Source organism: Geospiza fortis, unplaced genomic scaffold, assembly GCF_000277835.1.
Source record: "Geospiza fortis unplaced genomic scaffold, GeoFor_1.0 scaffold186, whole genome shotgun sequence".
In the NCBI taxonomy this organism is placed as follows: Eukaryota; Metazoa; Chordata; class Aves; order Passeriformes; family Thraupidae; genus Geospiza; species Geospiza fortis.
The window spans coordinates 4,047,239-4,065,996 of record NW_005054331.1 but is presented as its reverse complement, the minus strand read 5'-3'; the positions used below and the strand labels follow the sequence as shown (position 1 = coordinate 4,065,996).

The following is an 18,758-nucleotide window of genomic DNA, read 5'->3' as shown; positions in this document are numbered from 1 at the left end:
TGTATGCAGAAACACCCAGTTAAATTTATGGGCAAGTCATCACGCTCTGCAAGTATTTTTCTGACTCATTTCTACTTCAACTTGCTACACATGATGATCAGCCTCTACGTGTGAACTAAAAACAGCCAGCAAATTAAAAAGTTAAAAGAGGCCATAGTCCAAACTAGCTCTGCTAGTCCGGGTCTATTATATTCAGGTAAAAAACCCAAAAAACAAAGGAAAGAAAACACAAAATTGATTTGTAAAACCAATTTAAAGTACTATCAGTGAAGTTAAGCCTTAAGCTGTAGAAACAATATCAAGTCACACTGAGCTTCTACTAAACAGGCACCTTCTAGGGAGAAAAGTCTGGAAATTGCCAATAAGCAGGCAATTACTAAAACAATTTGTGTTGTTCCTAGTGGACTTTGTACAAAAATAGGCGAGCTGGAAGCCAGCCAGGCTACAAGAACCTGCTCGAGTCACATCGGGAAGTGCAGAAGAGTATGGTCTTGTTAGCATAAATAAAAATAGCAGCAGCAATGTACCCAGCAGAGATTCTTTCAAGTGCCAGCTTGCACTTTGCAATGCACAAGCACCCACACTAGCTACTGTTTCTTGGGAAGCTGAGACACACATAGCCACACAGCTGCATAAATTAAAATTCATTGCTGGGATGCCAAGATTCCCAAACAGCAACAGCAGAAATAAATACACATTTCAGTATCCCATTTCATCCATTTCTGCAAGTTTAAACAGTACTGAGTTTGAACAATACTTGTAATTGGGGTAAAAACCCCACCAGTGTCTATTATTTTTAAACTGTAGGCAGTACATGACACTGCTCCCCTCTAAATTGCAGCTCACATAATCAGGTATGAAAGGACAAAAATGCAGCTTTTACCTGAAGACAGAGAAAATAACTGATATTTTAAAGTTAATATGAACTTTTCTATATAGAAGAGACAGGCTGACTATAAAGGAGCAGGGGAAGTGTCTGTTTTCTAAGCACTTATGTTTAAGGCACTGTTAGTGACCTATTAACAGAGCTGTCATTTTTATCACCAGTAGCTATTGAAAATTTTAATATGCAAATAATGAGGTAAAGATACAGCATTGGAAGACATATTCATATAGGCCTGCAGAGCCATGGGATTTAGTTAACCTCTACAAATGAGATTCAACAGTCAGATTTCACTGCAGCAGGAAGTCAGACAATGACTTTTTATGTCAAGGAAACATCAAATACTCCAGATTATTTTGCCTGCATGAAGTAACTTTTAACACCCAAAAATAAATATTTTCTTTGTCGCCACCACTTGTGCAATCAAATGTGAACTGTAAAAAGACAGGAAATCACATGAAATTTGACTCTGTGCAAGAGGGTATGCCAGTGGCAAAGATTCTGTAGGCACATACACTAAAACTGAGTTGACTTCGGCCTGAAGCGGCATGTTGATGCCACCAGCAGCAGAGACCACCAGCTGCATTAATAGAGCTGAAGTCTAAACTAAAGACTGGCACACAAAAAACCCTTACCACACACCTTTACTGTAGTTGTCACATTTTGTCCTGTAAAGTGTTGATGACTTCTTGCCCTTCAGTACTTCAGTATCCCAGCACTGACAAGACTATTTAAACAAGCATGAAAGGCCAAGTTTCATATGAAGGGTAAGACAAGGTCCAGTTTCAAGACAAGAAATGGCAAATCAAGTTTGTAAAATATTTAATAGAGCAGTTTCCCAGTGGACTCCTGACCAGAATCATAACCAGACTTCTAAAAATTATATATATTTTCAGATTTGAAAATTTATCTTTATTTTTTACAAAATGGATTCCAGGAAGTTTAAAAGGCAATATCATAGAGGACTGGGGCGCAGAAATCAGGTGTAGTCATTCAAAGCATTCAAGTAGGAATATGGTCATATAAATATTTGAAAAGCATCTTTTATCATAAATGTTCAGAACAAAATGTATAACTCATTCCAAACTAAAAATTGAGCTTTATAGCACGTATTTCCCTGAACAGAAAAAATAAGTAACTTTTGAAATATTTCTAAAGGCCTGAAAGCTTTTTCCATGGTTAGTTACAATTAGAAGACTTGCCTTAGATTAAATTCCTTCCTTTCCAAATACGGAAAGTATTAACATCGGTCCACTGTTAAAACAGACAATGTGTTGCAAATTAATTCTGGTAGAGTATGTTCCAAGAAAGCCTGGAGTACAAAGGTGCTGAGGTGGCTCTGAGTTAGTAGTCGTCGCCCCTGCTGACGACCTCCTTGCAGGTGGGGCGCAGCAGGATGGTGTGCTCGAACTGCGCCGTGTAGGAGCCCTTGATGTCGCACAGGGGCGGGTAGGGATCCACGATGCCCAGGTCGCACAGGTTCTTCAGCGCCATCAGGTATTTGCTCTCCCCCAGGCGATCCAGCCACCGCCGGCAGAAGGCAAGAGTACCAAAGTTTTCGTTGATAACGTTTAGCAAGTGTTTCGCTCTTGGAAGCCTTGGAGGGAAAAAACCAAACAAGAACACGTTGGAGAAGAAAGAGGTATCACCAGCATGCATTCACTACAGAAATAAACCACACCAACTAAGAGTAAGGTTAGACTGCAAGGTCTTTTCAGACTGCTTAGACTTGGGATGTCTTTCTACATCAATCATATCTTTTCTTTAGAAAATGAAGTGCACTCTTCACCTGCAAAACAGATTGTGAACCTATCTGCAAGCTAAACTAAACACGGGGACAGAAATCTCTCTCTTAAAAAATAAAAGGACATTTCATTTTATAAAGAAAAACAGAACTGTTCCTGATTCAGAGTGGTCAGTAATCTGAACTAATTTTGGCAGAAGCTTGATGGTTTAAAATGCCGAGTTTTCACTTCTGAAGTAAATACTCAGTAAGCTTTTTATCCATACTTCTTAAAATATACAGGCATAAAAAATATATATTTACAGATCTTCTAAGAACTAAGTTTAGTTGCAGTCAAGCAGTTTCTTTGCGATCTTTAGTCTAATTCTTCCCATCCTCTCTCACATTCCTGGTATGTGCTATGGAAAAGCATGTCTGCCTGCTATATTTCTGACCAGAGTGGTCTTTGTTTCAGAAAATATGTTGCATTCCTAAAAATGACAAAATGCAAACCCAGTGAAATTAAAAATGAGGAATTTCTTCGTTTTACAGCAATGCACTAAAACAAAAACTCTCAAAATATCCATAAAATAAAGCGGCACAAATAGCTTAATCTGGGAACAGCAATAAGCCAAAGATTGTGGCACACAACCACAGTACAGATACTGACTAAAAAAACCCACTATACATTTAATACACAGGTGAATACACAAATATAATCTATATATTAAAAATAATGGCAGGAAGATTGTATTCTGAAAACCTATTTTCTCCATTTTCAGTTTCTTGGAAATAATTCTGCGTTATTCCACCGAGAGTGTATTTTGTAACAATATTGCTAGTATTGCCCCTCAAGTCCTCCAACAGCCTCATTAATTAGTGAAGAACATGCATTGTATCAAATTTGAATCCCAAGGGGGTGGTAGCTTTATCAAAATACACCAACAAAATCCAACCTTATTGGCACATGCCCAACATCAAAGTTCTTCATGTAATGAGAACACTCCATATCATCATGAACGACGCCTTTTCCTGTGCTACCAAAGGTTTCTATGGCATACACTTCACCTTCCTAAGGAGAAAAAAGGAACATGATGCAATATGAAAATGTGACATTGTGTCATTCTGATACAATATCTCAGTATTACACTTCTGAACACAAGTAATTAAATGGGAATAGATTAAATTGTCAAATCAATGTAGAAAAAATTCAGCATGGAGATTTCACACATTAGAGTTACAACTATCATTGACATTAATAGCATTTTATTTCAAGCCAGAAGCATCAGCATGTTTCTAGTCACAACTTCTCAAAGTCCTTGCAGTTAAAACATTGTCAAGGCCTACATCTAACATAGCTAAGAGACTGCATTTGCTACTTGGAGGTACTTCTCCTGTGCTATTCAGGTATAAGTCCTAGGATATGTATAGTTTAGAGATAGCAAGTAGATGTTGATTACAGACACTTACTCCACTGATGAACTTTCTGCCCAATTTCTGCAAGAATTTTCTGGTAACAGGTGCTAGTATCTACCCTTAACCTGCTCATTTTCATTCCACAAGATGAATTTCTTCAAGAAATGAAGGTGATACATATCTGCAAGGGCATTATCAAAATTCTAGCTAAGAACATACTAAAATGCCATTATACAAACTCATTTCTGCCAAGTGCATTCATACATCCTTAACAGCAGGACTGTGACAGGGACTTAAAAAGCCATGACATCAAACACTGATGGACACTATGAGTTCACTGTTTATTTTATTAAGCTACTTTTAAAGTCACCAGCCCAGAATGAGAAGCCATATGAAAAGCAGTAACAGGCTTCAAATTCAAGACAAACTTTTGAAGATGTCGCTGAATATTCAACTGACTCGTTTAAAAAAAACAACCCTCAAAAAGCCCCATACAATGCTGCCACAAGATTCACTTAAAACCCACTTTTTCTGAATAAGGATCATCAGAGGCTCTGTTAGTCACAAAAAACTCCCTGGATTGCAGTTTGATACTATAATTAGCACAGTACAGCAAGACCTTGGCTATGCTTCACATTCTTCATTGTCAAACTCACAGTACTTAATGATGTAGAATTGTGTCCTAAGTAACCTACAGAAGCTGAAGAAATTAGAAAAAGTCTTCTCCCCAAAGCCAAACCATTAACTAAGTCAAACTAAGAAGAACACACAAGTTTTTCTATCTTCCTTTTCCAATACTCTTAATCCCTTTGCACAGTCTTATAGATAAGATAGTTTAAACTTTGCCTTTTTGTGCACATCATAGGTCAACAACTATGATACAAGTTTTGGGTGATGAGAGTGAGCCTACCTCAAAAAACAATCCTGTCCAGACCACACCTGTACCTATTCAGCTCTTACAAGTCTTACCTATCCTGATAAGACTTACTGGTGATCATTAGTGATGAAGCTTAGAATAAAATTAAAAGCTTCTTGTCTCATCACCCATCTTTTAAATCTTATCTCATGAGAACAAGAGCTTTAGCGAAAATGATGGCTAAATCTCAGGTTCCATGTTTGAATACTGCCTTCCCAACAGGTACAGCCATTGCCTTTCCCCTGCTCCAGAACACTACCCAAACAACATCTTTGAACAAGCCTCTCACATTAACTACAAATACACTTAATTACTTTGTATCTGCAGAGAAAAACTACATTGGAAGCTTTTCAAGAAAAATACTGTATCTAACAGTACTCACAAAAAGTTATCCAAAACTACACTTCAGATGTATTTATCAAGAATTACCGGAGTGAGAGAAGATTTCATTACAGAAGAAACAAACAAGGAGTATGAATGACCTGCAAGTCATTCAGGAAAACTCTGATTTCCTGAATTCCAGTTCACCCCTAAATATGAATTTCTGTTCTTTTCCATGTTCCTAAATGCAACATTCCAACACCCCATTTAATGACATAAACACACTGAGAAGTAAATATGCAGGAGTTTCAGTAAGTATTACTACGGCATTCAGATTTCAACAGTGGTGGGTTTCTTTTGGTTTGTTTGGTGATGTGTTTTTTAAATAGCAATGTTCCAAGGCTTCAATTTCAGGAAGTGTTAGATAATGAACACCCCAGGGCTAAAATGAAGAAGGCACTGAGACAGAAGTACTCCTGTACAGGAGCATTACACAGTACAGCAGTTATTCCACTGCAATTTTTCACCAGAATCACAAAAACTACAACTCAAAAGTGCACAGAAATACTATTCTTGCAATGATACTGGGAAAATCTAACAGAAGGAATAAAGAACTCAACTCACCTCCATTCTTGTGGCTTCTCCTCCTTTCACAATGGGTACTGTTTTTCCTGCATGTATCCTGTATGGCCCAATGGAGTGTCCGTTCAAATTGCGGATTGGCTTCACTTTGGAAGAGAACATGAATATTACAGGCAATTGCCTAACAAATGGTGAACCCTTTAGGGCAATTTGGTTTGTTATCCCATATTAAAAGAGTAATAGGGAGTCATCATACTGCAGGGAACCAAACACAGAACTATCCACGTATCTTGTACAAACACCAGCCAAAACACAGGTTAGTTTTGTACGCTTTAGCAAGGCTTCATTATTAAAGAGCGGCAACTCCAACAAGCTTATTAAATAAAGCCAAACAGCAAGTATCAAATTATCTGTACAGTTCAAAACTGCTGTTTAGCATTCATCTTATCATCTTATCTGTTAGAGATAAAATACTTGGAAGCATAAAGCAAGAACATTTCTCCAAAGGAAAGCAAGCCAGCCATGAACATGTATTTATGCAAGACTCATACCATACTTCTAGCAGAAAAGTATTTTCAATATCCTATGTGGAAATCAGTATTTATACAAATCTATATACAGGTCCACACTTCTAAAACAACTATCCCTGTATGAAGAAAATAACTTGCCTTGGTATGTTTTGCCATCAATTTCAACTTCATAAGACTCCATAACTTCTTGTATGGCCTCTCCCACATCACAGAGACGTACATCTATTCCAGCACACTAAAAATAAATGCAAATATAAATGGAAAATAATCACAACATTTACTGAAAAAGTCTTTGTAAATTACTTACATAAGGATCATACCTTTATTCCAGTATTTGTGGCATCCTTTACAGCTTGTAATAGTCTGTCATACTTTGGATTGAACGTGACTGTAAAAGCACAGTCAATAATACGACCTGAAATCAGCAGAAGTTAGTTAGCTTCATCGTATTTGCACTGAAGAACATTCTCAAGGTTTTAATTAATAAATGAAAACTAACCACTAATATGTGTTCCAAAATCTATTTTGCAAATATCATTGTATTGCAGGACTGTTGGATCTCCAGCATTGGGAGTGTAGTGGGCAGCACAATTATTCAGAGAACACCCCGTAGGAAATGCAAGACCTGCATTTAAACCATTTTCCTTTATCAGCTTACGTGAGCAGTCTTCTAGTTTTTCACTGAAAGGCAGAGGGGAGGGAGAAGAAAAAAAAGAAGAGGATAGTTGTCATTAGTACCTCTTATGATGACTTCAAATAAATCAATGCAAGAACAAAACCTCAGAAAAATATTAAAGCATATGTTTTTATGTCAAATCAAACTATTTGAAAGCTAAGTAGACAGACAACCCTAGGCAGAAAAACATAGGCATAACACAACAATCTTCAGCTCTTTGTGTTGTTTCCTCTTCTACCCCTGCTTGGGCAAAAATGAGTCCTTCTATATTGTTTTTAATTTAGGTTTAAAAGATTTATCCTTACAAGGTACATTTAATCAATTCTTCCTGAACAGCAGAGGTTAGACAACCAGAGTTTAGGCAAATTAAATGCATTCTTTACAATTACTGTGATTTAAAAGGAGGTGGGAAAATGGAGGTAAAGCCTCTAATTTATAAAAAAGCCCTCTGATTGCAAAAGGACTTTTTAAAAAAAACCTGAGTCATAACTATGATAAAATAAAACCTTGTGAGACTAGCATTTGTTTTTTGGTTTTGTCTAATCTCAAGATGCTAGCTACTGCAAATCCACAAATACACATCCAACAGTGCATTCTCCTTCAGTGTCAGTGAATGAGGTAAACTGCAGCTCACTGCACTGCACCAAACTCTGATTTTAAGAAAGCCAGAGAAATATGAAAAAAGAGAGCATATTTTAATCAGCAAGGTCCCATAATCTGAGGTACATTAGCAAGAACAGTCATGTTTAGAGAAAATGTGTGCTTAGAACAGCCCATCTGTATAATTCACTAAGACAGATTTGTTTCACCCAGACAACTGAGCTGCCTTTCTTCTACTTTCCCTCATGGCATATTATGTCTTTCTGTTATCCTTGCACAGTTACCTTGGGGATCAGCTCTCATTAGCTTTCTTACTATCCTACTCTTGTCAGCACAGTCCTCAGTCACACCAGGCTGAAAGCACCTGATTTTGGAAGCTAAACTGTTCTGGATCAGTGCAGTACTTGGACAGTAGACATTCAATCTAGATAAACTGAAGGACAGAAAAAGTAATAGTTGGAAGAATCACAAAAATCAGTCCAGGCTAATTCTTTCTTTAAATTTAATCAAATTCACATTCATCTGAATCCATTTGCTCACTTATTTCTTACTAACTGAGAATAACAAAAAACCCCACTGTGTTTCCACCAGAAACAACAGTCAGTCAGTGAAGACTAAACACAGTCCAAACCTTCCTGCCCTGGACTGAATACACAGCCATGCTGGTTTTATGCCTCCTTGCCCAGTCCCCAGCACAGACTGCACCTCACTGTCCACAAGGCATTTCATGACAATTCTGGCAAGCAGCAGCAGCAGTGCTGCTATTGCTGCTTCTCCCAGCACTGCTGCAGAGCAGCAAAGGCACAGAAAATTAAATGAAGCATATAATCGAAGTACATGAACATCATGGAAAGCTTAGTTTAAAATTCAGTATAATCCCAGGCCTTGTAAAGCTGCATAAGCTAAAAATGCAAGAGGAATCTTAAAGGAAATAATTGGCAACAGTGGTTGTGTACCTCAAATACAAATCTCCCCAACACTCATTACACAGTGAATTGAGTACACAAAACTGAGAGTAAATCTCTCCCCCTTTGGAAAATGAAGAAAAATCTACAGCACAGGTCTTCTAGAAGATGCGTGTCCTCACCAGATTTCTATCATTGTCATTCCAGGTTTTATCCAGCTCATAACGTATTTCCTCACTTGTCTGTGTGCCTCTGCAGCCTCCCGAAAATCATTCCAGATTTCCTCACTGGCTTGGTCTAGCGCTTTCTTTTCTTCACTAGTTATTCTCCAAGCAGCAGTTCGCCTTGAAAATAAAGGAAAGGTTTCAAACAAGTTACGATAATCACAGCAGTCATTATAACTTCTGTCTAAAGCCTGCAAAGTGTTTATTAACCAGTCAGGTCTACATTCCCTTCTGTAAGAAAAGATCCTGATTTCTACAATTTTCAGAATAAAGGAAGCCTATTTAAAAAAAATTAAAATCTCTCAGTACCACAGACTAGCGGCTGTGAAAGGCAGTAACATCCTACCAAAGGCCCGGACAAGCAGGGTGCTTGAAGGATGCCCAAGTGTTCAAAGACACAGAACAGGCGTACAAAATTCATATTAATGCCTACAACTCCACCTTAAGTTTAGCAGGGCAAAAAACTGCATCAGGCTCTACTCATGCAAAAAGTTTATTTTTTTCACAATCTTATTCATTCAGACAGCATTGTTCCTGTATAGAGATGACCCTCAGCACTGTAGTGTGACTGCTTGGCCTAGAAACTGTTGCTGACACAGACAATAAGCATCTTCAAAATTTAAGAGGTTGCAGTTCCAGTATTATTTCCAGTCACGCTCAGAATATTTAACTAATAACACCTAACACAGTGCATGGTAAGTATGACACATGCCAGAATGTTACTTTCTAAATGGGCTGGATGGTGAATTAACATTTGTTATGGGAGAGCACCACTCATTCTGGCTCTTTGGTAGGTTCATAGAAGAAATACATAAATATTTTTAAATATAGGATTAAGTATAAGATTAGCTTTGAATATATTTTGTATTATGCAAAAATCCAATGTGACTAAGGTTCCATGAAAGCAAACAAACAAAAACATAATTAAAGTACTCCAACAACTGTCAGAACTTAGCTTAGTAGAAGACTACTCTGACTACAAGGTAGAGATAACCCTTCAAACGGTGAAGCTGTAGCCACATAATAGTGCAAAAAACCCCAGTGATGACTCAAAGAACTCTGTACATGGTATGCAAGACAAAAACTACTAGAACAATACACAGCTACACATGCTGGCAGTTGGGTCTTCAGAGAAAATGGGTGGTAGACAAGATGTACCAAAGATGCTGAAATACACTGATGTTCAAATTTAGAAATTAATGCAAATGAGTTGATTCTAAGCAAACAACTGAGTACACAGAGTGTAAAGGATTAGTTTTTGAAATCCAAAGGTGTAGCTTTTTACCTGTTTCACAGACACGTATCTTAGCTCCACTTTGAGTTTTCCTTACAGCCAAAAAACAGGTACAAGTGAATGAAGAGACTATGCCCTTGAGTTTTGCTGCATTTTGAACTAAGAATATATACTTATATGTAGATAAGTATACATATTTATACTGAGTATTTCAAAATAAAAGGAGGATAACAGGCTATTCCATAAATCTTCCTCAAGATGATCAGAGGATACAAAATATTTTGAAACCCTTTTGCTTGTTTCCAATGAACTTTCTGCTTCTTTTCAGATAAAAGTGTAAAGCAGAAATCCCACATTTACCTTTCTCAGCAGTTTTCTTGCTCCAATAGCAAGCATCACACATACTACTCTTACAATTTGCCTCAATCCAGCAAATTCTACCCAAAAAAGAAAGCAACGTGCTGTAAAACCTGGGCTCCTGCACTGCCACTAGAAAACTGGACTCCCGCCAGCACAGTAGTCATTGAAGATGGAAAAGGTGCACTGCAGAAAAACACTGGGGACAGAGACTCAAAGATCCTTTCAGACTGTTCTGGATTCCAGCAGCAAACACCCCTTGGTAGCAAGAATTGCTGACAAAGTCTGGGCAGCTGCTCTGCCATCTGTCACAGACTTCAGCGCAACTCCAGCAAACTGGCAGGAAGCCATCCTCACTCTGTCTTACTGTATTTCAGCATATAGTCACTTCACACAAGTCAACTGGGGGACAGAACTGCCTCTCTATATGTAAAAACACTGTTTCAGACCCTAGCATTTTGTTGAAAAAGCTGCACTACTGCCACCTGGGAGCTCAGGAAGGGAGGCAACAAGAATTTCTGCTAGGGCCTAAGCACTTCAGGACACATGAAGAATCAGTTGGTCAGATGAAGGCCTCATGCTAAACATCAAGTCCTCCCACAGGTACATGAGCTAACAAGCTTTTTTTTTCCCCTAATGTGCTGCCTGTCACATGTCAGCTGAAAAAATTCAACTCTTGCTCCAAACCATTTGGTCCAGCTCTTCACTCCAGTTACAGCCTGCGGTTTTCACCAGTACAAATCTTTACAGGATCACACTGTAATTTAGATTATAGTGATCAAAGAAATCTAGAAAATAATTTCCTCAGATTATCTTCCCCCAGATAGTCCAGTCATACTGGAGGGAAGGGATGCCATCCAGAGGGACCATTACAAGGTTGAGAGGTGGGCCTGTGTGAACCTCATGACATTCAACAAGGCCAAGTGCACGGTTCTGCAACCTGGGTCAGGACAATCCCCTCACAAACACAGGCTGGGTGAAGAATGGATTGAGAGCAGCTCTGAGGAGAAGGATTTGGGGATGTTGGTGGACAAGAAGCTCCACATGACCTAGCAATGTGCACTTACAGCCCAGAAAGCCAAGTCATACACTGGGTTGCATCAAAAGCAGTGTGGCCAGCAGGTCAAGGAAGGTGATTCTGCCCCTCTACTGCATTCTTGTGAGACCCCACCTGGAGTATTACATTCAGCTCTGGGGCCCCCAAGATAAGAAAGATGTGGAGCTGTTTCAAAGAGTGCAGAGGAGGGCCATTAAGATGATCATGGCTGTAAGCACCACTTCTGTGAAGACAGGCTGAGAATAGGTGGGGTCCTGCAGCCTGGAGAAGGGAAGGCTCTGGGCAGACCTCATAGCACATTCCAGAACCTAAAAGGGAGAGCTTTTTCCAAGGTCATGTAGTGACAGGACAAGGGGTAATGGCTATAAACTGAAAGATGGTAGGTTTAGATTAGAAGCTAGGAAGAAATCATTTACTATGAGGATGTGAAAGGCACTGGAACAGGCTGCCCAGAGAAGCTGTGGAAGGTGTTCCTGCCTATGGCAGGGGGGTTGGAACTAGCTCATCTTCAAGGTACCTTCCAAAGCAAACCAGTCTGTGACTCTGTAACAGCAAAGAGGCAGAAACAAGTAGGCAGGGTCAAGAATTCCTGAATTTTACTTTAACAAAATTGGTGTATCAAGAAATACTGCTTATTTCTTTTCTGCCCTCCCGGTTGTATCATTTCAAATTCCCACATCTGCAAGAAAAAACACAAGCTTCAAAAAAACCATCTAAACACCCCCCCCCGCCCCCAAACAACTGGAGATATAAAAATGTTAAACCTGTTAGTCTGTTGTCTATGGAAGCATTGATTATCTGCTATTATTTTTAGGCTGAAATTTGAATGACGCCCACTTCTAGCTGAACTTCTCACACAAAATACACAATTGTGGGTTGATGAGAGGTAACTTTAGAAAGCACAAGACATTAACAGTTAAGAATAGAAGTGCAACTCTTAAAAAAATCAAAGGCAAAACCCTACTGACCTCAGCATGAATAAGACATGGCACAAAAATGCTCCACCAATATATAAAATGAAGGAATTACTCAGAATATGAAATGTCCTGGCATTAATGTCAGCTACTAATTTAAGCAGTGGCTTATATTAGGAAATACTAAAGTAGCATAGCAAGATTTGAATATTTAAATTAGGAAGAAAACTAAGCACATATTTGCTTAAGCACATTACATGAGGAAACTATTTCAGGTTCCTTAGAAGCATATATTCTTCCTCCATAGCAGAACATCAGGTCCAGAAGAGACACCCCACTTAAATCCTGTTATGAAAGGAGGTTTGTTTTTATGGCTTTTGTCCTTTTTCTTTTCAATAAATAGTAGTTAAAAAGAGAAAGTATTTTAATCTTCAATAGCTGAATATGTATTAGAGGTGTAAAAATAGTGTGTTATTTGTTAATAAACTATGTACATGATTAAGTTGTTTATTATCTAATTTCCTGGTTTAAATAATATTCTTATGAACATGGCCCAGCTTAAATACTTAACTCTTAAACATTAAGGAATCACTCCTGGATCAGCCTGTCAGAACTATCCTGTGCAAGCACTTCATTAGCATGCTGATCTTGGAAATTGTGTTCAAACTAAAGCAATGAAAAAGAAGAAGCTTCCTCGAAAGCAAATTTTCATCTCATAAAAATGAAACCGTATTACCTGAACACAACTTAGAGGAGGTACTGGAAGCATTACTTCTCTTACTTATTTTACTTACATTCCATGAGAAATAGGCATTGACTTTTAAAAACTAATAAAAACAACATTCCAGAGTACTTTCATTCTGAAATAAAAGTCATTGAAATCAGACAATGCTTTCAGACATACAAATATCTACCTACTCTCTCCCTTTGGTTTAAACTATTTTTTCAGAGCTTTGATTCAATATTTCCAGGGAAGTTTAAAAGATCTGAGTAATATTTGGTCTTTTCATTCAAGTTTGTATACAATTCAAGTTAATCCTGTGCCATGCATCCTGTGTCTCTCCCAGGTAAAATATGACCTTCCACAACATTTCACATAGGAAAAAAAAAAGTCAGGAAAAGTCATTCAAGTTAGTATGTCCCAGTTTCTGACAATGCACAAAGAAATAGTAGTCTCCTGTAAAAACATAAGGGTGCAGATCTCTGTTCCAGTGAGCCACTGGAAGCTGTTTTTTGTTTAGTGCAATTGCATGGTATTCCCACATTACTATGAGTTACAAAAACAGGTGAGGTTACAATAACTACATGTTAATTCCAAGAGAGAGAAGCAAAGTACAGAATATACCAGGTAGGCTTTTAAATTAAATGGAGAGGCTGACATGTCTCTACCAAAAAATAAGTAACAAAAAGTTGGCATCTCAATGGCCACAAAACTGCTGCATAATAGTGTCTCATCTCCCTGAATTTTAAACCTTCAACTCATTTCTAACTCAGGCAAAGTTTTTCTTACAAGCTGCCTGCTGAAAGTCTGTCAGCACCATGGGTCTCAAGGGCCTCCTGCCTCACAGCAATTCTGCTCATACTGGCTGCACCTTAATTAAAAGGGGAGGGAAAGAAAAACATTTCTGGCCTGAAAACCAGTATTGAGTTCCTTGATAATCCAGTTAAAGGAAAAAAGGGCAAAACCCAAAGCACATTACTCATTTTGTCCATTTAGTTGCACATTAATATTTTTTGCAGCACATCAAAATGAAAGCATTTCTTCCTTAAACTTAAAACACTCACCCATCTTGTGTTGGTGGATATTCACATTCTTCTCCCTTTGGGAAGACATTGCTGGGGAATAGATCACATATTGGAATAGAAGGTGGATCTGTCTGGACCTTAGCTGTTAAGTATAAGAAAGTGTTACACACGGGACTCTGGAAATACTAACCCTCTTATTTCAACCATAAAAGTTAAACAGCAGAAGTTATTAAGATCCCCTTAACTAGAATCTGGGCTTCTACCAAGACAACATTGTATCACGAAGCCCTCATATGACTTCATTTAACCAATGCTCCAGGCCAGTGAATGCCCTCAATGGCATTCAGGGATACCAGAAAGAAGATAACTTGGCCAGACTTAGCCTAAAAACACAAAGTGCACCCTTAAATTTGTTTCAGCTGCAAGACCAGCACTTGCACACACTTAATACCAAATATTCATATAGTCTTTATTTTTGTGCTTGATACCTACGTCCTTTCTTCTTTTTCTTCTTCTTCTTCTTTTTCCCAGTTGCTCCATCTCCTTCACCATCTCCATCTATAGGAAAGAAAGTGCTCAGCTAAACATAAAATAATCTTAAAAGAACCAAAGTTTGAATAGAACACAACAACATCTGGACTCTCTGAAAACACTTATCTCACAGCAGAATTTAATGGATTAAAAGACAACATCCAGAAGCTGCCACCAAACCATCAGCATTTTCAGTCCCTACACCAAACACAGACCTAAGAAAATAGTTTTGAAAGTTGACAACAAACATATCACCAAACAGAGGAAAAAAGAGAGCTCAGCTAAAGTGTTTTCAGAAAGTCCTACCTCATATTCCCCTGGTCTCAATTCAGGCAAGCAGATGCATGGAATTGTTAAAGGACACTGTATTAGACACAACAGCTAACAAAAAGCTAGAAACTACTGCATCCACCCCATCTTCTGATCCTCAGCTAAAAGAACGTACTGCATCTGGAAAGGTAAAGATCCCAGAGAAGTGAAAATGACAGCATTCTAGGCCAGGGTAAATTTAATCTTGAGATAACCGGGAAGGTCACAAACAACACTCTCAGCAAAAGCACTGAATGTGCGAGATACAAGGGTGCTCAAACACTGGAACAGGCTTCCCAGAGAGGTGAAGATGCCCCATCCCTGGAAATAGTCAGGGTCAGGCTGAATGGAGCTTTGAGCAATGTGATCTGCCTGAAGATATCCCAGCTCATTGCAGGGCCTTGGACCAGATGACCTTTAAAGGTCCCTCCAACCCAAAACATTCGATGAATCTATCCCAGGTTTCCAGGGAGCACAGTAGGTAAGCACCAAGAATCAGCCACACCATTTACAGTCACATCTGGGAGGTAAAAACAACCCTGAAGACTTCACATTTGGCTACATCTAATCAATCCCTACTTACTTCATACTCAGTACTTCAGGTGCTATCAGCTACCTAAGCCTTCTGGTCCTAACCACAAATTCTTTTCAAAACAGACAAGTACTATTCATCTACATATAGAACATTTTCAACTACAGCAAAAAATAAAATGAAAAGAACTTCTAGAATCAAGTCAAAGCATTCCATTTTGAGCACATTTATCCAGAAGCTTGTATTAAAAACCAAACCAAAACACTGACCAGCTGCTGCAGTCACTAGATTTCAAGCCTGTCATGATGGTCAATATAATCAGCAATTTTATGCCATGATGAGTGCTGTAATTCTGCAGCTGGGGCAAATTTCAGTAGTGTCACTCCTGCCCCTCCCCAGCTCATTTTGGCATTAAGTATCTTAATTTAAGTTTCTGTAACAAATTGCAAACATAAATACTTTGTATCTATAAAAAGTCCCAACCTACCAGATTCTTCATCAATCTGTATTCCATAGGCAACCAAAAATCCTTATCAGTGCATATAAATTTCTTTAAAATGTGATAACTTTGTCACATTTGTCTTGACCTTGAGCAGTGCCCAAACCATTCATAAAAGAAATTCACTATGCATACTCCCGTTCATTCACCAAGAGATTTCTGGATTATTTTTTCAAAGGCTAGGCCTAAACTGAAGAGGAAAAAAAAACCCAGCATTTCTTAAATATTGCTGCTGTTGCTATCTGGGTATTGTAGCTTTTTCATACATCACTGCACGTGAAACTGCCAACTGTGAGCCAAACCAGCCCTGTCTATGCTTTCATGTCCTTGAAGACTGCTGCAGACTAACTGTGCTGCCAGAAACAGAACTACTGCATCTACCAACACTGTTTGTCTTCAGCTTACTTAGCTGCTAAGGAAAAAACTGTCACCAGAAAAGCAATTTCAGGTCTTTGTGAAACAGAACTCCAACCTTATATCATTTTGGTATAGCCATTTAATAACTTAGCACAGTATCTTGCAAAAATATTACATATCAGCATATTTTAACATGGCCAGGGAAATCCACAGAGCACTTGCTAATCTCTCCTAGAGTTCAAAAGTTATAGCATCTCCTTTTTGAGGCCATCCACTTACAGGCTTATCAAGAGGAAAAAAAAAAAAAGGAAAAAGGGAGTAAGTATTTTATTGATTTTAATCCAATGCAGCATGTCTTATAAAACAATTCTGAAACTACACAATTAAGATGGTGAATAGTGAGAACCAGTACAGGCAAGAACACAGCTGTCTTCAAAACACTTCAGTTAGTTATAACTTTTCTGCAAAAGTATCAGTTTTACTAAAAACACATCCAAGTCTAATATGTGGGGAAAAAAAGAGAGATTATTAATTCAGTCATAGCATCACTTCATTGCTTTATGCTTTCTAATACTGTAAGAAGGGTAGGAGAGCACAGCATTTGATCTGCAACTATCATTGTTATTTCTCCTGAGATAGAACTCTAACTATTATAATGATTTCAAAGATTTCTTTCCATTGTATACAGTTTTCACTACCCTTCTTGATACTTCTTCCTAAAGTTGCAATAATGGCAAAGCACATATTGCACTAATTTCAACTCCATAATTTGAAAGATACCACAAAACAAGCCATAAGAATAGATTTCTATGCACGGCACCTGCATTAAACTTGATGCTGCAGATTGGTAATGGTCAAAGATAAATTTGTTACTTACTATGTCTCAGCACTCTGACTGAATTTTTTAGAACTTCCATACCCAATTCCTTAAAATGACATTCTGGAAGGACAAATTCCAGCAAGTGAACTAAGAAAATTTCTAAGCAGACTGCTCAAAGTGTTGAGCCAACTTTATATGCTAATTCAGAAAAATGAAACTAAATTACCACTTTAAGAAACGTGTTTTCTTAAACATCCATTTCTGTTGAGAACCATCCATCAAACCAAAGGAAATATTAACTGGATCTTCCTACAGAAAAGATGGACTCGGTCTGGATTTCAATACAGACACTTTCAAGGTTCTGGCTTAGAAAATCAGCTACACAGCACAAGCATGTGTCTTGCTTATGTATTAATTTCCCCCCAAATTCAATTTTAATGAAAAATTATAATTACAGGTAAGCAGGTTTCAAGTCACTGGTAAAGACTGTAAAACCTACTAATTAAAATGCTCCCTTAAAATTTTCTCTGTATGTTTTAAGCCAAGAATAAGAGACATAATTTGGAACATAAATGTCTACTGGCTGTGGTAATGCAGGTGAGAATGATTTATAGCTTACCTTATCTCAAACTAAACATTCCCCTTCAGCAGGTAGATCCTTGAAAACACAAACTTTAACAAAGCCTGTATTGCTGTTACTTTTCTATGTACACCTCTGTGACAGCAAAATCATTGCCAAATGTAGAAACTATAGATTGCTACATCTCACCTCTCCAAATAGAAACCCAACCAAAATCAAACCAAGACATCTGTAAACAGTCTGTTAAAAGGGAGTCTCAGAAGAAGCTGAAACTGGAAATGTTAAGAGAAAATATAAGTTATACTTGCCATCATCATCATCATCTTTTTCTTTCTCCTCCAGGGCTTGCTTGTCCAATTGTTTTGCTACATCATCAAGAGCACCTTCCATTTCTTTATCAGTTTCTTGTCCTGTTTGTAAAGTTAAAGTATGACTTACTGTAAAACATTAGCTCCATGTTAGTAACAAACAGCCCCCAAAGCTTTATAAAAACATTATGTTGTACTCATCCCACAGACACCCCAGTACCTAATGCCTTTTTCTGTCTTAAAGCAGCCCCAAAGTGTAAGGCTGTAGGACAGTACCATGACAGGTGCTTTTAATGAAACCTGCACATAAAGGTAGATTAGCCTGACACTTCTTTTAATCTAGCCTGATTACTTTTTTTGCCAGGGTAACTAATTCTTCTTCCCATAGCAGCAGCCTGCTCTTGTGAGATAATATGGGCATGAGGTAGATAATTACAAACGCACAGCACGATCATGGCTAACTGATGGCCTGCTAAAACAAACCCAAACCATTGCGCCTTTACGCTATTTGCCCAGACTTGCTCCAGCTCTCTCCGAGAACTTGGGAGGGGTGCAGAGCCTCCACCAGGCGGGATGACTCTTACAGCGGCAGTCTTACACCTTTCTCCCCCCGAGGCATAGGAGAGGGTGAGGGCAGCGGTGCCTTCCCTTGCGCACACCGGAGCGGGGAGGACACCCGGGCCCAGCCGAACGGCAGCAGCATCCTCCGGGCACCGCCAGCCCCTCCCAGCCCCGGGG

The 18,758-nt window shown here is 38.5% G+C and overlaps 1 protein-coding gene across 1 annotated transcript; it reads right to left on the bottom strand.

Moving 5' to 3' along the window:
* Window positions 1-1,688: 1,688 nt before the first annotated feature.
* Window positions 1,689-18,123, bottom strand: METAP2 (methionyl aminopeptidase 2). Its single transcript, XM_031057560.1, has 10 exons — window positions 18,021-18,123; window positions 14,577-14,642; window positions 14,124-14,226; window positions 8,735-8,896; window positions 6,871-7,052; window positions 6,692-6,786; window positions 6,510-6,606; window positions 5,884-5,987; window positions 3,563-3,678; window positions 1,689-2,480 (listed from the first exon to the last, which is right to left on the bottom strand). Exons 1-10 carry the CDS (start codon window positions 18,100-18,102, stop codon window positions 2,228-2,230), a joined length of 1,260 nt encoding a protein of 419 aa, XP_030913420.1. The 5' UTR covers window positions 18,103-18,123; the 3' UTR covers window positions 1,689-2,227.
* Between the last annotated feature and the right edge of the window lie 635 nt (window positions 18,124-18,758).